We start from the raw sequence: 19,630 nt of genomic DNA, 5'->3' as shown, positions 1-19,630 counted from the left end.
CCCCCCATTGGCATCAATAACCCTCCTGCCTTGCCGCCCCCCCCGGCAGCCTCACCGACCCCCCGGGACAGACCAAAAAAGAGGAGAAATTGTGGCCGGAGAATTTTACCAGCATCCTGAACAGTCTTCTGGACGGTTATGACAACAGGCTGCGCCCTGGATTTGGGGGTATGGTTACTGTGCACGCTCCCTCCTGTCTGTCAGTCTGCCTGTGTGTCTGTCTGTGGGCATGACTAGGTACGGCTTCCTGCGCTTCCTTCTGTTTTTCGAGTCATGGTTGTGATTGTTTTGTGGGGAATTAGGATGTGGCGGCCCCCCTCCTCCCTCTGCCCATTTCCTCCCTCCCTGAAATATTGCCGCTGACTCTGCGGGCAGAGGCGGGGAGGGCGGGAGAACAGGGGGTGAGGTACAAGCTGGCTCTGCCGGGGTCCGGGCAACCCGCTACTGCCAAAACACAGGTGTAAAAGCTCCTGCTGCAGCAAGGAATTGGGTGCACTCCGGCGGGATAGTGCCAGGTGCAGCACCCGGGTCCTGCCCGTGTTTGGGCCGGCATCCCCCAGACTGGGCTCAAATGCTGCTCCTCCGGCCATGGTGAACGCTCGTAGCAACTCCAAGCGTGCCAAAAAATATCTAGTGCCAGGTTAAGGGAAACTCAGGTCTTTCACCTGTTTCTGCTCCTTTTTAGTCCCCCTTCCCAGAGCCAGTGTTTAAACAGAGAGAAGGTTTAGCTGCTCTTTTTGCCCTATAAATATCTGGAGCCCAAAGCATGTCGGCAGAACTAGGCTGCAAAAGATCTATAGTACCGGATTTCTCTTGCGTGTTGGCAGGTTTTGGTACAATGTAAATACAAACGAGTGTCGCTACTCCTACTTCACTGACAGATCTGGTCTCTGATGCCTCCTGTCCCAGTGGTACTGGCAAAATATAGCTCTAGTGCTTGGACCCTGTCATCCCAGTTCTTCACATTCTGCCTTGTCTTTATAATCAGGGCACTTGTGCTCTACTTAGGAATCAGCAGTTGAGGGCTTGGGGCAAAAATTCTGCTGGATCTGTGTGTCAGAGCCAGGTTTTTGTTGAACTACTGTACACAGCTACGGCAGGGTCTAGTTTTGATGCTCTGCAAGTGGGTAAACTTAATGTTCTCTCACTCTTGATGGTGCAGTTTGTGGGTTGGGACCAAAAATCATCAAGATCTAGTTAAATCCAGCTTTCACTTGTTTTCTGGAATTAGAGTGTTTACAATGCAGGAGGCTACAACCCCTCAAACTCACCGTTTTCTGGTGATGTACTAGGCAAACGAAGACATTAATGGGGCCAGTTCCCTGCAGGGTTGAATGAGGGCTTTCTGTAAGTTTTATTCTATGAAACAATTTGCTCTTAGTACCTTCTAAAATAATTTCTTCCTACACGTGATACATATACACTGACATATAGCCCAACACATTCCACACACATGACAGAAGCAGTGCTGACATGCATGCTCTTACCATAAATGGACAACCTCGTTAGTGCTATTCATCAGTTTCTGCTTATTTTAGATATTCTTTCCCTTATAGGTTAGGCTTTCTATAAACTAGATGCAAGGACATTCACTGGAAATTAAGCTAACCCTGTTAAAGCACCCGTTAGAATAATTTACCCAGATGGTCTTTTGCAGTTTGATGGTCCTAAAGACAAATTACAGACTCTTCTGCATATGTACAGATTTATTTCCGAGGGATGTGCTATGTAGAGTCTGCATCATTTTGTTTGAATGCTTAGCTATTAATCATATAGAAAAAATGCTCCGAATGCACTATCAGAATTTCTAAATGCCCAGAAAATGCCAGATCTTCATATAGCTTGTGGAGATTCTATATTTACCCAATAGCCATTTGCAAACTATTGCTTGGTTTTTTTTTAATTTCATATTTACAGAGTTAAATTCCCGTTGCAAAAAAGTAGTATTGTATCTTCTTGCATTCTACCAGCTATGATATTTAAATCAATAGTTTAGGAAGACAGAAAAGTCAATGTTCTGGTGGATATTTTAATCATAAATATTAGAGTGGTTCTTTTTCTTTTTTAAATCTAACTTTAAAACTCAAAGGTCAATGGTTTAAAATGTTATAAGTGCTATATGAAAAACATGCTCTTTCAGTTTTCTGAAGAAGGTGTTTGGAATCTAAGCTCATTGTTGCAAAAGTTACCTTCACCTGAATTGGTAAAAGCAGCTTTTAACAAAAAAACAGTGCTCAGATTTGATTCCGTGACAGAACGTAGACTAATGCCAGTTGATTAATCATTAAAATGTTTGTTATTCAAAACACATTTTTTCTTTGTATTCAGATCACTTGCTGAAAATATGTATGGTGAGTGGGGCTCCACATATTTAAAAATGGGTCATTCACCAGTAAATGCATAATAAATAGATGTCATACAGGATAAGCAGTATTCACACTGAGGAGTACAGTATGTTTCAGCAGTGTTAAAGTCATGTTACATACTGATAGGGAACAGAAGTCACTGCTGAAACTAATTCACCATTTCGAACGCATGTGACTCCAAACAAGGCATAGGGTCTTATTTTAAGAACAAAAGGCTCTGCACAGATCTCACTAGCACTGATTTTCAAACCCCAACTTTAATCAAAATATTTCTGATTCTCACTTGTGCAGGGAGCAAGCCAAGCTGATTTTTTTTTTTCTGGTATACATCAGCTTTTCTGCAAATAACACTTTGTGAAAAATTATGCTTGAAGAGCAAAAAGGAAAAAAATACAGCTTTTTGATGATTTTCTGAAAATGTTCTAATTCCAGCTTTCAATAAACTGTATGGAAAAGTACCCATTGACTTCAGTAGGGATTGGATTAGGCCTGGTATGGCTCCGAACTCCCCAAATTAGCATTAATTAGCACAGTTGTTGGCAGTTACAGAAGAGAAGCCAAGTACTGACTTGAGCATAGACACACTATTGCTTTCTCTCACTTAGAAGTGGTCCTGAAGAGGACTGAACATCATTTGCAGCTGGATGTGGGAAACTTCATTATTGTCTAGGCTGTATCTTGAGAATAAGTGGGACTATCACTTCTTTAATGCCGTCTGGCTGGCACTTTTCATTAGTGACAAATTCACTTTACAAAACAAAACAAAACAAAAAATGTAACTGGATACTAAGCATTGTGCATTTAGCAGATTTCATAAAGAAAAATTAAAAAATTATTGAAAATACCACAACTTTTATTAAATATTTTATATACTTACAGGGCTATTTCCAGAACAGACATTAATTTATCGATTTAAAAGAAAGATCCGGAAAAAATACCTAAGAAATCAAAACAGATTTGAAAGACAGCTTTAATTTGACTTCATAACTTTCTTCCACAAAACTGACCTTTCCAGTTTTTTGAAGTGCAGTCAGGATTATTTGAATTGTCAAGTGTTTTGGAAGATAATCAGGAGGCATTTCAGTGGTGGGAAATTACATCGTAAGAAATGAATAAAGTGAGGTTTGCAGGCATGGTGAGGTAGGATCCAAGTCAATTACACTTCTTGCACTTCATATTCCATTATACCATTACATCGAACTTCAGTATTCTCATTACAGTTTATAGTACATGTTGATTTCCAAATCAAAATGATCGTGTGACTATGGTGTTTACGGTAAATACCTGAGGTATATAAAATACTTTTTTACTCTATCTGTTGTAAAATTGCAAAGTGTTTGTTGTTTATTCTGCCCCAACATTTCAGAAGAAAATGGTGTATTTAATTCTAGCTGCAGTGTCAATTCAGATGTTTTTCCCTATTAATTGCCCTTATTTTATCATAGGAGAAAAGATGGAGAGGAAGTTATAGCACCCATGTTTTCTCTGAAAAATTATCTTTTCCATATTTCATTTCTATATTGTGCTAATTTAAGGTGAAGCTAAGGGTGGTTGTTAAAGGATAATATTTATTTGATATGGGGCCTGATTCTGATTTGGCATTGGTTTTACATTTATGTAGCTCCCTTGACTTTAATGGAGTTACTACTTCTGATTAACAACAGTGCAAGTGAGATCAGTATTAGGTTTATATATTACCATACATAATATATGGTTTTGGATATGCTTGTTTCTTTAATACTTGAATGGTACCATATTACTTTTTGCTTTGAGAGCTAAATACATTTAGCCGGCTCAAGTGAGAGGTATATGATTACTGAATTGAGTAGAAGCAGGGTCAGTTTGCTATGTGTTGTTTGTATGCCTACTAGTTTTGAAGTGTTGACCAAATAAACTCTAAGGCCGCGTCCACACGAGTGAGCACGTGTCTGTTGCTGTGTCTCAAAGCAGTTTGAGATGCCGCAGGAGGCACCCCATGAGTGAAAAAATGTTCCCCACGCTGCAAATATGCAGCCTGGACTTTAAGTTTGATACTGGGGAATACTGGTATCAAAAGAAAACATGCCAGAAAAAAGCGGTGCAGGGTATGCTCCTGGAGCATGCCCTGAAGCAACTAGAGACTAAGACCTCCAAAGAGATGCTCTAGCACCTGGCCAGAGCATCTCTATGCCTCTTGCATGCCCCCGTTGCTCCAATATGCTACCTGCGTGGGAGGGGTGGATTCCCTGCCTGCCCCCCTCCCCCCGGTGCACAGCCCCCGCAGCAGCCAGCAGCAGGCCCTCGGGGTGCTCATGACTTGCTGCAAGCAGAACCCTGTGGTGGTGCACAGCGCTGTCTGAGACCCAAGGGCTACATGTGGTGCACAGAGCTGGCCCAGTCTGCTGACGTGCAACTTTAGACAGGACCAGGCTGGTTCCTGCTGCCACTTGGGTCTCGCAGCACTGCAGGCAGAAGCCGCGTGCCATCGGGCCGGGCTGGCTCCTGCCTCCATGTGGTCTGTGCACCATCAGGCCGGGCCAGCTCCTGCATTTACATGGCACATGGCTCCTGCCTGCAGTGCCAGGAGCCCCAGATGGTGGTAGGAGCTGACTCGATGTTGCCTGAAGGTACACACCAGTGGACTGTGCCAGCTCTGCATGCCATGTGTATCCTCCAGGTCTCAGGTGGCACTGTGTGCCGCCAGGGGGCTCTGCCTGCAGTGGACCATGAACATCCCAAGGGCCTGCTGCTGCCACCAGAGTTGGGGGCTGTGCATTGTTGGGGGGCAGATGGGCATGTGCTGGCCCCCCACAAACCCCACAACCCCTGCATGAGTCCCCCAGATACCCACCTCCATATCCCATCCCCCCACAAGCCTCACACCCAGCCACGGGGGCGCAGGTCCAAGGGGGTGGATGCTGTCACAGATGGCAGCAGGTCACAGCCAGGAAGGAGCCCCCATTGCCAGACTGCTGCAGTGGGTAGAGGGTGCAGGGGCCATTCTAGGTTAGGGCTGCTTCAGCAGTCCAGCTGGCACAAGGGGCTAGTCTTCCGGCCAGTTGGTATCTGGGGCTTCAGAAGCTCCTCAGGACAAGTAGCCCTGAGCTGCCAGCACAGGTGCTGGCTCCAGCCTCTAGCTCCCCCTGGCTGAAGATCTGGGAGGAGATGGGCAGGGTCAGTTTGCCCCAAGTGGCACAATTTGCCCCACACCAAAGTGTATGTTCAGACATGTGTGCTGAAGCACAAATCTATGGCACAGATTTGTGCTGCTGCTACTTGAGCTGCTGCAAATGCCTGTGCCTGCATTTGTGGATGTGCCCTAATGGCTCTTTCTGTAGTGTAAGGCACATGTACAAAACTTGATGTTTATGTGCTCATATTTAGGACAGAAGAAGACATAGGCTGGTAAGGATTTGGTTTGCTGAGGTTGTGGCATGTGCTTCCAGTCCATGTGAGGCCAGATCCATATCTGCAGCCTCACATCCCCACCTGAACTGTGTACCCAAACAAAGACTGGGCATAACTAAGCTTTTATTTTGAGGCTTTGATGTAGGCCCCCAAATAAATATGCCTAAATCATATGCAACTCCTGCTTTAGGCACCTACATTCAGGATTGCAATCTTGGAAACTTCCCATTCATCAGTTGTCTAATTCATAGAAACCTATATTTTCATCAGGGCTGCGCGAGGCTTTGGTGGCTGATTCGATTCAGCGGTGATTCGGTTCGATCCAGTGGCTGAATCTCCAAATCTGAATCGAATCAGGAAACCCTTTAGGAACCCTCCGAATCAGTTCAGAAAGATTCAACGATGCAGACATAGCCACAGCTTTAAATGTTTTTTCTACATACCCAAGGTACCAGGTAGCTCGTGAATGCTGAGATGGTGAGGCGAATGGAGTGTCCCACAGGAATGCAGGGGGGTCTCCACCGTCGTCATCAGTGGACCTGGAAGTGGACCAGAAGCACTTCCGCTCTACTTCCAGGTTCTCCGGGAATCGCACAGGGCCCTCCCCCCGCACCATGCCCCTCCCTCCCGGCTCAGCAAGTGGTGCCTCCTGGGTCTGGGGGTCACCTGGGTCCCCCCTGTGGCTGATCGCTAAGGTGGTAGGGGGAGGGCCAGCGCACTTGGTGGCAGACCTGGAAGTGGACCAGAAGTACTTCCAGTCCACTTCTGGGTTCAGTGTAGAGCACGCAGGGGGGCCCCCCACACTCCTGTGGGACGCTCCATCCACCCTTCCATTGCAGCATTCACGAGCTGCACCTGGTACTTCAAGGTATGTAGAAAAAACATGTAAAGCTGTGTCTATGGCCGAATTGCTGATTCTCTGAATCAGCAGCGAATCTGAAGATTTGGATTCAGCCTGAATTGGGGACAGTGATTCGATTTGACTTAGATCATTGTCCCCGATTCGGGCTGAATCTGAATCAAATATGGCTCATTTCGCACACCCCAGTTTTCAGTATTAAAGTTCTGGTTTTGGACATAAAAAGAACATCTAATTAGGTATGTCCTGTCTCAGCTCCATCAGGTATTCTGCCTATGTCTCCTGAGAGGCTTAATCTGGTAGGTGTACATATGTGTACAAATCATGCTCTGCAGAAAACAGTGAGAGTTGATACTGCCCTCCTTCCCATCCCTGCCTTCATCCAGTAGCTCAGTGGTTAGAGCATGCACCCAGGAGTTGGGGATCTGGGTTCTAATTTTCACCAATTCTTGGTCGTGTTTGGATGAGCGTAGCCATGTGGTATTCGGTGCAGTAAACACATCTGTGGTGCCACATACCACACATTCAGCTGTTCTCTGATCTGCAAGGGAGCAATGTATGTGTATGGGGGGTGGGGGGAGGGTTGACCCCTGGATATCCAGGGGTAAAAAAAAAAAAAAGGGCAAAAAAAAAAATGGAGGGGAGCATGTGGGGGGCAACGCATGCCACTTAAAACCAGAGCCTGGCCAGCCAGAGCCATGCTTTGACTGCAAGCTAGGCTCTGAGCGGCAGGATTGCTGTTGTTGCAGCCCCAGGAGGTCCCCAGGGGCCCAGGTAAGACTGCTGGGGCCAGCCCAGTACTGGCCCTAGTCTCCTCTACCCCACCCAGGGTAACCTGCCATGCACCAGAGGGCGTATGGCACAGGTGTTCCCTGGGGACAACTAGTGCTGGTACAAGGTGTGCTGCCGCTACTTGTCCGTGGTGAGCCAAACATCTATTCTTGTGTGGATGCAGTGCTTGAGGCTATTCAAACCCACATCTGCTGCCAATATATATGTTGTGATTTGGGTGGAAGTACTATTAGCCTGGAAGTTAGAATACTCCCCTGGGAGTGGGGAGTCTCTGCTCTCTGGACTGTTAATTCATTTAATGTTAAGCAGTCATTGGATCGAAAAAATATCATGAAACGGGGACTTTAACTGTGTGCCCTAACCACTAAGTAATAGAGTCATGCTGCTTCTTGCTTATTCTCTTTCCAGCCTTATGAACTGCATTATTTGTGGGAGAGTAGTCAACCTTTATCAGAAGGGGTGGATGCAGTTTCTGCCTACCCTTGCAGTGAGGATACACTCCTGTGGGGTATGTTTGAAGGCCTGTAAGCCAGATGTCCAACTTCCTAGGCAATGCTGTAGACACTAGGCTCTTGTATAAAGTCATACTCCTCCAATTGCATTTTAAAAATAGTGTGCTGTATCAGGGGCTGGGATGCAGCTCCTGCTAGACCCCTGAAGGAGGGACCATGCCAGGGGGAAACTCACCCAGCAGGGCCTGGGCAAGCTGTGCCTTCTCGGCATGCCAGTGACAAGCCCCAAGAAAAAACTTACTTGGTGGGGTCTGGGCAAGCCATGCTGCCCGGCATGCCAGAGAAGGATGCTGGGAAATGGGGAACTCACCTGGCAGATCCTGAGCAAGCCACACCTCCCTGGTGCACCAGGGAAGCTCTGGCTGGGGAGAACTCACCCAGCAGGGGCTGGATGGGCCACGCCACCTGGCACGGCAGGGAAGAATGCTGGGGGAGGGGAACCCACCCAGCAGGGTCCAGACAGGCTGTGCTTCCCTGGCGTGCCATGCCAAAATAAGCTCCAGGGAGGGGAGTGGAGCCGCGCACTGGGTCCAGGGAATATATGCCGTGGAGGCTGGTGCTGATTGGCCCGGACAAGCCCGGGAAGTTTAAAAGGAGGATGCTGAGGGGAAAAAAGGGATGTTGCAGCAGGATCGGGAAGAGGACTCTGCCGCAACAGAGACCCAGCCAGCCGAACCCTTGTGGGATGCCAAGATACTGTGACCATGAGTGAGCGACCTACCCGATACACAGAACAAAATAAGTAACACCGGACAGCGGGGGTACTTGTTGGTGGACCCACTCGTCGGAGGGACAGGAACACTGGAAAAGAGTGCCCAGTGAAAGATTGGTAAGCCCATCAGGAAAGGGCATGAACGGACACTAGAGGTGGGATTAACTTCATGGGACCCTAGATAACCCACGTAAAGGAGAGATTTGCCTGGAGGAACTGAATAAAAGGTCACCAGGTTCAGGCTAACTACAGGGATGTAAGCTGGATCCCTGAGCCTTGGCTGTGAGTGGTCCCTTGAAAAGTCATACAAACAAGGGAAAGGGAGTCCTTTTGTTTATTATTTTTTTCCTTTTGTTTAGTATTCAGTGCTCCCTGGCTAGGGAGAGATAGCAGGGGAAAGTTAGATCCTGGGAACACTAGAGTTATAGTTAATTAAGCCATAGGGTGTACACCTGAGAGCTAGTGAGTCACCAGATTGTGAATCTCTGAGCCTGGCAGGTAGAGATCACATCACTCGTGATCCACCAGTCTTGGAGAGAAGAAAACTACCTTAACTTAGGCTGAAACACACAAGAGAGACCCATCTAGACAGTGTGGTCACCGACCCTTCTTGAAGTCAGCAACTGAGCTGGAGCAGGGAGAAGCCGAGAGCCAGTGACTCAAACTCGTTGTTACAGAAGGCTGACCTGTCACCTGAGTGGAAAGGAGCAGGGTGTAGAGGTGGTGGAGCCCTTCAGAAGACTGACCCCCATCAGCATGACCATCACCCTAGATGCCATCCATACTCCCAAAGAATAGCTTAACATCAACACGTGGTAGGCGAGAGGGAGAAAAGACGAGGTAGAGGGGTCCCGGTGATTCCAACATGATGAGAGGGAAGTCAGTGGGCCTGCCTGCTCATGCATACCCTCAGTTCTTTGAAAGAAGCCTTTGGCTTCTAGGTGAACAGAGGCATCTTCCTTGTAGGCCTCACTCAAACACCTACGTTCTGTGGAAGACTCACCCCCGTGCTAAGAATTTCTTGCTGGCTGTCCTAGGCTGCTCCCCTCTCAGCATATAGGTCATTTTGGATCTCCGCTGTGAGGTGTCTAAATTCCCCCTGCGCACCATGCAAGGAACATGAGTGTTTATTTATAGGTTTTAGATTCTATTCTGGGAGCCATGTGACTACATTTTAGGCAGCACATTGCCTATCTTTAGGTGCCTATGTTACACTTTGGGATTTGGCTTTAGGTCTTAGGTTGTTTTCAGCAGTGGGGGTCTGCTAGAGGTGCACTGATTAATGAATGGCACAAACAAAGTAAAGTGGACTTCCTGGTTATTCTCTCCCATCCTACAGGAGCAAAGGTACAGGATTTAAAACAGAATGAATATGAACAGGATTTAAAACTGACAAAAGGAAATACTTTTATGCTATGCATGATTAGGCTATGGAAGTTGTTTCCACGAGACAACATTAAGCCTGAGTACTCAGTCAGATCCAGGAAAATAAGACTTATGTGGGTAATGAGAACATTGCCACTTACAGTAGATACAATTAAAAATATGATAATGGGCATAATGGCTGCTTCAGGGAACAAGACAATGGCTGACTCATGGAAGTTAGGGAGAAGTTTCCATCAGTCAAGGCAAGTTATTCCACAATTGTTCATTACCGGGGTTTCATACCTTAAGCAGCATGTGGTACTAGACAAAGCCAGAGACTGGACGCTGAATTTGAAGGACCACAGGTCTCACTGGATCGAAGTTTATGTGATTTTTGGAAATAAGCTTTATTAATTCTTAAGGTAAGCAAGACAAAGGAATGTTATGGTTTATATGCATTACAGCAGGGTATAGGCAAAGAGGATATTGTCAAGCCTATATTTCAGTGATGAAGTATAATCTTAACTGGCTGTAGCAAATTGACACCTACTATTTAATACAGATGGGTACACCAATTGTGCTTACCCACTTACTGGAAACTTCATGTCTGGATTAGTGACTGGAGGAACTAGAAAAACTCCATACCCAGATCCCTGAAATTTCAAAACCAGGAGCTGTGACTTTAAAGGGAGTTATCTCCCTGAAATAAAACACATCACTGGAAAAAAATACTGAAACTGTACTCTTAACCTCCACTTTGAACGGAAATGTAAAATAAGCACGTGTTACCTAGATTGCAGGTAACCTTGTGGGTTGGCTACTGAAAAGAGGCAGAAGCAAGGCTACAGCTTGACCTTTTATTTGTTTGCACTTTAAAACAAAAAAACCAAACATTTATTCCAAAGTCTGTCTGGCTCCCCAGGACAGCACAACATAGACTTTCACCTATACTGGATGGGGATGCTTGAGAGGTAGGAGGAGGGTGTTGCACAGATTGGCAGCAGGTCTTTTAAAATTTTTTGAGTTTTCCAAATTTCCTTCCAGTCTATATTTAATATTTATAGATGATTGGTTTTAATATTTAAATAAATTATCTTTGACTGGTTTTATTTAAATGTCTTTGTTTCACTGAAATTTTTGGAACCTGTCTGAACCAGATCTCTTGTGAACTTGGAAGGTGTTAATTGGTTGAGTTCTTATCTTTTTGGGAAAGTAAAAGCGGGGAGAGTGTTTTCTTTTCTTTTTCTTCCCCAGTGTAGAATGCTGTTTGCTACTGACCTGTTTCTTTTTTAACTTAAGTTTATGGTCATCTTTGACAAGACTGTTTCTGTTTCTACAAATTATCTAAGCATTTTAACAAAAATGTATCTGTTATAGCAAAACAACATTTAATACATTTGGTTACATCAATTACTACTAATTATTTTAAGTTAAAGCTATGATACTGTATGTTTGGATTATTTAATGAATCGTCTTTCCTTATAAAGTCTCTCTTTAGGCCTCGTTGCTTAATTGTATCTTATTACTGGTTTATTTAGACATATGCATGGCTTCATTTACTTTGCTGACCAAGCTAGTTGTCACATCTGCAAAGGTTCATGCTACAATTACTCAGAAACAGGCTCTGGGGCCTTTTGCTTAGCCACACCTCTGCAGCTTGGTCTAGGCCCCTTGAAAATGGCCAAGGCTGGCAACACATGGATTGTATTTTCGACATTGTTAACATTTTTTCTTGCATCACTGATATTTCGCAGAGGAATAAGAGTCACACTTTAAGTTAAAAAAAAAAAAAAAAAAAAGCAGTGTGGAATTTCATATGTATTTAAATCCACATACACACACCAGACCTATAATTTAATGTGTGATCTCTAAAGTGAGTATTCATTTGTAGAACCTCTTATTCAACACACCCAGCTCCTTGACTGTATTGGAGTTTTATCTGTTTACTTAAGTGATAAAATAAGTTTATTTCTTTTCTTTTGTGAATTGTGAAGAGACAACACAATTAAGAGACAGTGAGATGGATTCCATTTCTTTCTGTTCAGAATTGTTTACTAGTTTCTAATTAGTTACAGCTGTACAAACCTAAGAAGGATAATGGCTATGCACAGATGTAACTGAGAGCATAATCAGAATGCTTTGGAGATGTGTGGGTGTCACTGAAGGCATCATGTCGTCTGCACAGTCTTTATCATCATTGCTAATACCTGAAAAGGAAACTAACTTAAATAGCAGAATTTAGGCTGAGTTTGAAGAGTTGAGTAGGGGCAAACTAACTAACTATATTTTCCTTTGTTAACTGACCATATTTAACCTGGAAATAGGTGGGGAACAGTAAACAGGGAATTCCATGATGGTATTTTGGAATATTGTTTTCATAGTCATACTGAGCTTTAGCTACAAACGTAAGATTTTTTTTTCAGTCTTCTGCTGATTTATGACTTCTGAGGTTCAATATGATTTGCCTGCTTATATTTTTAGTTCCTCTCTAGAGCCTATATCTGTGAAGCGGGGGGTGGATGGGTATCTTTGTGGAGCCGTATAGCTTTGCTGCAACCATTGCCCAGCGTGGTGTGAGAAAGATCCACACTGGAAAAATGCATTTGTTCTTCAGAGTTCAGCATTTGTACACCCCTTCCATTGATCTTCCATTCCCTGTGAATCCAGAGAAAGCAATTTATTATTTTTTAATAGTTTAGGATCTCCTGATAATTTTTAAAGCTACTCATATGAGTAAGACATACTTGCCAGATTTATGAGGAAGAGCTTATGAGCGCGCATGTGCCTCTTGCCTCCTCTCAAACCCCTTTGAGGCGGAGCAACAGGCACATGCGGAAACAAAAAAATGTTCCCTGCGCTGCAAACTTGCAGCACAGGGAGAAAATTAGACCCCTGGATATCACCTGCCCTGCCTGGTCCCTCTCCCCAAGGCCCCTGATCACTTTTCTGCCCTGCCCCCCCCACTCCATAGTTTAAAAAAAACGACCCCCCCGACACTTACTGGCAGTCTGGCTGCCGTCTGGCTGACTGGGGCCCCGCCCTGACAGTGCAGGGCAGGATGGCAGCCCCAGCGGCCCCAGCCCAGGTTCTCCTGCCCCCTTGCTGTTCTGTGCTACCCAGGGGGCTCTGCCAGAAGGCCCTGGAGCCCCCCCACCACTTCTTCTAAGGCAAGCAGAGGCTTTTTTTCCCATTTTTTTTCTGTTTTTTTCTTCAAAGTGACAGTGCCTGGGGTTATGGGGGTAGCTATGGGGGTTGAGTGGGGCATGTGGGCCTTGCAGGGGGGAGGTAGCCCTGCAGGGGCCATTTGGCCCCTGTTGAGGAGCCGAATCCCCAGTTGGGGGGGCCATAGCCCTTCTGTGGGGACCAAACCCCTTGTTGGGGGCATGAGCCCCCTGCTGGGGAGCCGAACCCCTTGTGTGGAGGCTGTAACCCCTGTGTAGGGGCCATCGCCCCTGTGGGAGGGCAGCAAAATATATATTCATAAATTCATGAAACATGTATTTAGAGTTCACTTTATTATTACGATAAAGAGACATGCTTTTTTGGGATTTTTTTATCAGGGATTTTTCTGTTTTCCAATAGGGAACAGCAGAATTCCTGCTAGGGAGGTCAGTGGCAGGACCTTGCCTGCTCAGAGCTGGCACCTTGGACCCAGCTGGCTGTGGCTGACCTCCTGGCCAAATGGAGCCAGGAGGACATGCTTTGACAGTTCAAAGCAGGCCACTGCACCCAAAACATCTTCTGGGCAATAGCTGCCCAGATTGCCAGGCAGGGGGCGCATGTGGCAGTAGTGCCGCTCACAGGCCAACCCTGCAACCACAGTCCACTGCTGGCCCAGAAGGGAAGATGCCTCTACTGGCTGTGCAGTCCCCATCCGGGTCTGGCAGATGCACATCAGGTCACAGCCAGGCAGCAGCCCCCACTGCCAGACTGCTGCAGCAGGTAGAGGGTGCAGGGAACTCTGAGGGCTGCTTCGGCAGTCCAGCTGGCACAAGGGGTAGTGTCCCCAGGTACCAATTGGCTGGGTCCCAAAATCTCCTGAGAGCTAGTAGCCGTGAGCTACTTGCCAGGGTGGCTTTTATACTGCTGGGGCCAGGACAGGGCAGCTTTTTATACTGCTGGGGACAGCACAGGTGCTGGCCCTGGGCTCTAGGCTCCTCCTGCCTGCAGAGCTGGGAGGAGCCAGGCAGGGTTATTTTGCCCCAAGTGGCACAATTTGCTCCACAACAAAGTGCATGTCCAAGCATGTGCACTAAGGCAAAAAGCCCTGGCTCAAATTTGCACCGCTTCTATTTGATTTGCTGCAAGTGCATGTGCTTGCATGTGTGGATGCACCCTATGAGTTCGAGCCTTGAATTTAGACTTGACATCCAATTAGCCAGAAAATAAGCACATGGTGTATTGGAAAGAGTTAATTTTCTTATTTCTAGGGGATAGAAAAAAATAGTTACATGATTATGAGCTCATATGAAAAATGCATACATACCTGCAAGGTTACAATGCATAATATAATAGATTTTTAAAAAATACAAGCAATGTGAATGGGTTAGGTATAAGTACTGTGAAGTAAAGCTGATCTGCTTTTAGGCAATTGTCCAATCCTCAGCTGGAGAGAGTGGATGACTTATGGGATTGTTAACAGGATATGGGGCTGTTTACCTGTAGCTGACTGATATGAATCTAGCCCTGGTTGGTAGTGACTGAACAGTCATTGCCATCTGTCTTCTGCTCAATGACCTATGTAAAATTAGCTCATATTCTTAGTCCAGTTCCCAGTAGACAGGTGTCTAGATCACGAAACTGGCATCAGTTGCCACCCATGTTGGCAGTGTCAGCAGATAGACTAACTACTAAACAAGAAAAAATCCTGAGCTGTCTTTTCGGTTCCTAGAGATATAGTTTGTTTTGGTCAGGGTTCATACAAATGATAGTGAGCATATCCATAGAGGCATTGGTATATGTGAATTGTCGTTGCCTCTGCTGTGTTGGTCTGTTGACAAATAGGAAACTATTTTCGAGGGGTACCAGTATTGTATCTTCCATAAACACTAAATATTCATTAAAAAAAATAGCATACTCAGTTACTGTGGCTTTACAATTGAAAACCAACGTATTTCAATTCCCTTTTGCTATTCCTGCAGATAGGCCTTACTGCCTAAAAATTTTTTAAGGAAATTAATTAGTTAACTTTCAGATTGTGAATTTGTAGTAAATGCTGAAGATATAAATTAATCTGCAGTTGTCCAGGAAATGAAAGAAGGTGGTAAAGTGAAAATATTAGCTAATCAAAATAAGCATGAGAAACAAGTAAGATAGGTCATTTCAAGGATTTGAAAACACAGAATTGATATGGAAGATCACATGATTTGACTAAGATATAAAATACAAAGTTTAAAATTTAAGAACTGATACTGAAATGTGGATAAAATAATTTTAAGTCATAGTTGCAGATTGTACAAGCCTCAACCTTTGCAGAGTTCTTCAAGCTCTTAGTAAGGAAATGCCATGCCTTAGCAGTTTTATCTAATAGGCCGAGCAGTGTAAGTAATGAAGATAAAATAGTACAATAAAGGGTGTTGTTTTTAAGATCTCAGTTTCAATTAAAAGTGAATCTTGGCACTGTGTTGAACTCCACTGTTATCACTGTCAGGTTCACCATGCCTGGTTAGGGTGATTATATTTGTTATTTTCTGATTTTTACTATACTCATAACTGTTATAGAAGGTTTTATGTGAACACGTAACAAAGATTTGCTCAAAGGTTTCGGGGTTCTTAATGTAAAAAAGAAACGTTTTCTAAGGCTAATTCCAAGTCTGAACTTAATAAGATAGTGATTTAAACCCTTTACAAAAAAAATTGAAAAAAGGAAGGGAAGAAAGAAAAAAACAGTAAAGAAATGGGTAGCCCTTTTTTTTGGCTTTGTTCTGTTTTGGTTAACAGCTTTCTGCTACCAACCTTGTGCTATGTTCTGTATTGTTCAGCAGATGTGGTGGGGGAGGCGGAAGAGAGAGAGAAGGAGTGAGTGCACACCAACCTTCCACAATGTTTTACCATAACAATTGTTTTTTTAATCTTATCTCCAGGAATGGATCTAATGAAATTTCACACAAGTTACGTATTCCTTTACCCAAGGGACTACCCTCATAATGAGTTAGCCGTACTCCATATTAAAATTGCACTTCATATGTTGAAAGCTCTATAAGGAAGCTGCAGTTCTTCTGAAAAATATTTTTTTGGAGTGAAATTTGCCAAGGTTTTCTGTGTCTTTTAAGCACCATTTTGTTGTGCTTAAAACAACGTAGTGTTGTATGCTAAGGATAAACCATGTGTGAAACTGGTGGGAAGCTAGAATATATAGCCCTAAGGGGGCAGTGGCTACAACTTACCTGCTATTTCAAGCTATGACTATGGTAGAGCTGTACTACTCTCTTGTGGTTGGCCCATGATTTCAGTCTCCTCCAGTATTCATCTGGTTTCTCTATATAATAACCAATTATCCTGGCTTTTGTAGGAGTTGATTTTCAATCCTGTATGAGCTGCTTTAGAAGCATTTTATCATGCAGGCTGTGATTTAGGTATGAGAATGGCCACTGCAGTGTGTAGGACTCCTCTGCTATTTAACTGACATAAAGTACTCGCCAGTGTATTATAAATAGTTCTTCATTGTTTCTGGGGATCTGATAATGTACAGAAACTTTCCCACATTCCATTGAAGGCCATTCTTTACTGATTAAATCAAATGCCAATTGACTTTTGTACAACCCTCTGCTTAGGTAACAATACATGAATGTTCACCCTTCGAATCATAGCAGGTGAGATTTGAAATAGGACTTTACAATGACACTAGCCAATTGCCTATCAGGAATGATGCGGGGGCAGCATACGGGAATGGAGCCCCGTGCCCTCGCCCCCCGCATCCAGGCCCACTCCCCCTTTACTTCCCGCTGCTTGGGGTCCAGGCCCGCTCCCCTCCTCCCCACTGCAATGGTGGGGGGAGGGGGGGAGTGGGACCAGGCCTGATGAGGGGAAGGACCAGGCCTGAGTATGGGGAGAAGCCAGCCCGCCATGGTGGGGGAAGCAGCAGGCCTGGGCCGACCCAGCAGCAGCAAGGAGTAAGAGGAGGTGAGGCCAACTCTGGTGGCCTGGCCCCTCCCCCACTCCATCGCCTCCTGTTTCATCCGCTCCATTGTCCCCACTTCCAGACCTTGCCCTGCCCCCCTATCCCCTGCGTCCCCACCATCATGGAGGTGCTCCACCGTGCTGCCAGCTCCTGTTCGAATGCTTGTTCCCACTCTGATTGGCTGTTTGTCAGCCAATCAGAGCATGAGTAAAGCATTATAGACAGACAGACAGATAGATTAAGACTTTTATAATATTAGAATAGTTAATAGTTTCAGGCTAAGTTATGCACTGTGTTCATATTGGAGGAGTGTTTAAGCCACAAAATAAGAGGGAATAGGTTGACCAGATATCTTCTAGAAGACATTTTGTGGAGAATATAGATTTTTTTTTTTTTCAATATTCTGGAGATTAAAGCTGTGTCTATACAGTAACATATGTCAAACAGCAGCGGCTGCAAGCATGTTGTGTTGCTCTAGACTGCATGCCTTGTAAACTGGTGGCAATGTAGCTGCCATTTTTGGTGGGCTACTTATTGCTGCTGAGTGACAGTGAGAGTAGGCCTATCTCCATGTTAATTATCCCACCCACTGTGCTATATGGATGTGGCTAAATTGCTTTTGGTTTAGGAGACAGCCTACCTGAAGCATTATTCTGTGCTGAGGGATGCTACTGCCAGGCAAGGTAAATTTGCTATTTGGGCCATAGATGTACGGCCACTGTGACTTGGATGCCAAGTTCAGTTTGGGATATAAAAGGTGTTGCTAGGAGGTTTTATAAAAACAGGGTAGGTGATTCTGATCTAAGTTTTACTTCTACAATTTAACTTAAGGAACTCTAGTTGACTTGAGAAGTGCTAGTTGGCTTTGAAAAGGCTGCTGCCTTGTGTTACAGTAATTTTCTGCATGTTGTATAATTCTTTAAAGTCAGAAAGTCTCTACTAATGGCTCTAAATCAGGGATTGGCAACCTTTAAGAATGGCATGCTGCCAGTCCCCTCCATAGTGCCCTGCCCTCCTTGCTTTGTGCTGAGGGCTGCTCTCTTGCTCTTGTGCCTCCTTTCTGCAACCTCTGCTTATCCTTGCCACTGAGTGCCACTGATTTCTATTGACCAAGGCAGTGGGGACCACCAAATTTAGCAGCAAGGGTAAGCAGAGGCTGTAGTAGCTGGGTGAGAGAGCAGCTTTTAACATGAAACAGTATGGGATGGGGTTCCTTCTGCTGAACGCAGTGGAGGGCATTGGCAGCTTGTGGCAGAGAACTGCATGGTGCAGGGTGAAGAATATGCCCCACTCCTGTATGTCACAGATTTCCTCACCTCCACCCACCATGTGCTGTCACAAGCTGGATCCATTCCATGGGCCATAGATTGCTTCTCCCCAAGTGCATCTACACATGTGCTTTACTGCAGAATTGACTAATTAGTTCTGCAGTAAAGCATCGCAGTCTACATGTGTGCCTGCATTAGGGCTCAGTAAACTAATTACTGTCAGGGACTGTCAGGGACAATACTATCTTACAGCAGGGTTATTTACTACCATCAAACACTCATGTAAACCATAACCATGAGCAGAAATTGCACCCAGGCAGCAAGGGGCCAGTCACCTGCCTGCCACGTAACTACACGGCTCTGCATGTTTGGTACTCTTGTGTCTCTGCCAGCCCTTCTGATGCTGCCACCCGGAGTCCGGAGCTTCCCCCCCACAAGCCTGCTCTTGAGCAGCTCAAAGTGCTGCTGTTCTGGGTGCACATGTAGACACTGTGCCCGGGAGCGGTTACTCCGTCTGGCTCAAAGTGCTTTGGAGTTTACACCTGCAATCAATGCAAAGTGATAGATGCATCTCCCTGTTTTATATTAATTTGGGCCACTGGGGGAGCCATGGTGAGAAAGAAGGGATGCAGAAGCCAGAAGACCCAGTCAGAAAGTAGCAACTGGTCTCTGCTTAACGGTGGAAACTTTGGGCCAGGGCACTGAAAAAGGGACACCTCTAGAAAGAGATATATATAACTATGTGGCATAGCATAGTCTGTAAATCTAAGATGCATTTCAGAACCACAAAACAGCTCAGTGTTGGTGCCCATTGGTTAGAGAAACTCTGAAGGGTGTTTCAGATCAGGATGTTATGGGCTGGTAGAGCTATAGGCTAAATGTTAAACATTGCTTTCTTGTGCTATTATGCCTAGTTTTGGAGCTGTTTCTATTAATACTTCAGTTTTATTCCCATAAGCATGACATTCTCCTAAAAAAACCCCTGCCCCCTCTAAAATGAAATAATTCTGTGTACATTGACATTTATAATTTCTGCCCTAAAATATGGTGATTTACAATTTATTTAGTATGCTGCTAACTTTGTATGATACTATGCTCTTAATATTAACTGTTGATTAATTCCTTAATTTCAGTCTTCCTTGTGCGTGTGTATGATCGTCAGGGAACTCCGTTTCCTTTTTCATTCTTTCTTAAAGGTCCTTTTAATAAGGTATGAATGTCTTGTGACAGCATTAGACTTTGGCTGCTG

At 44.9% G+C, this 19,630-nt stretch overlaps 1 protein-coding gene across 1 annotated transcript in view; it reads left to right on the top strand.

Moving 5' to 3' along the window:
* The window catches only part of GABRA4 (gamma-aminobutyric acid type A receptor alpha4 subunit), a 94,513-nt gene that overhangs the window by 11,813 nt on the left and 63,070 nt on the right, over positions 1-19,630 (top strand). Inside the window, 1 exon segment of the mRNA XM_014519037.1 lies at positions 50-168. Coding sequence (XP_014374523.1) covers positions 50-168 — 119 coding nt within the window.

The sequence above is a fragment of the Alligator sinensis genome, unplaced genomic scaffold (genome assembly GCF_000455745.1).
Source record: "Alligator sinensis unplaced genomic scaffold, ASM45574v1 scaffold247_1, whole genome shotgun sequence".
Lineage (NCBI taxonomy): Eukaryota > Metazoa > Chordata > Crocodylia > Alligatoridae > Alligator > Alligator sinensis.
The sequence above is the reverse complement of the archived record's forward strand: the minus strand, read 5'-3'. Positions and strand labels throughout refer to the sequence as shown.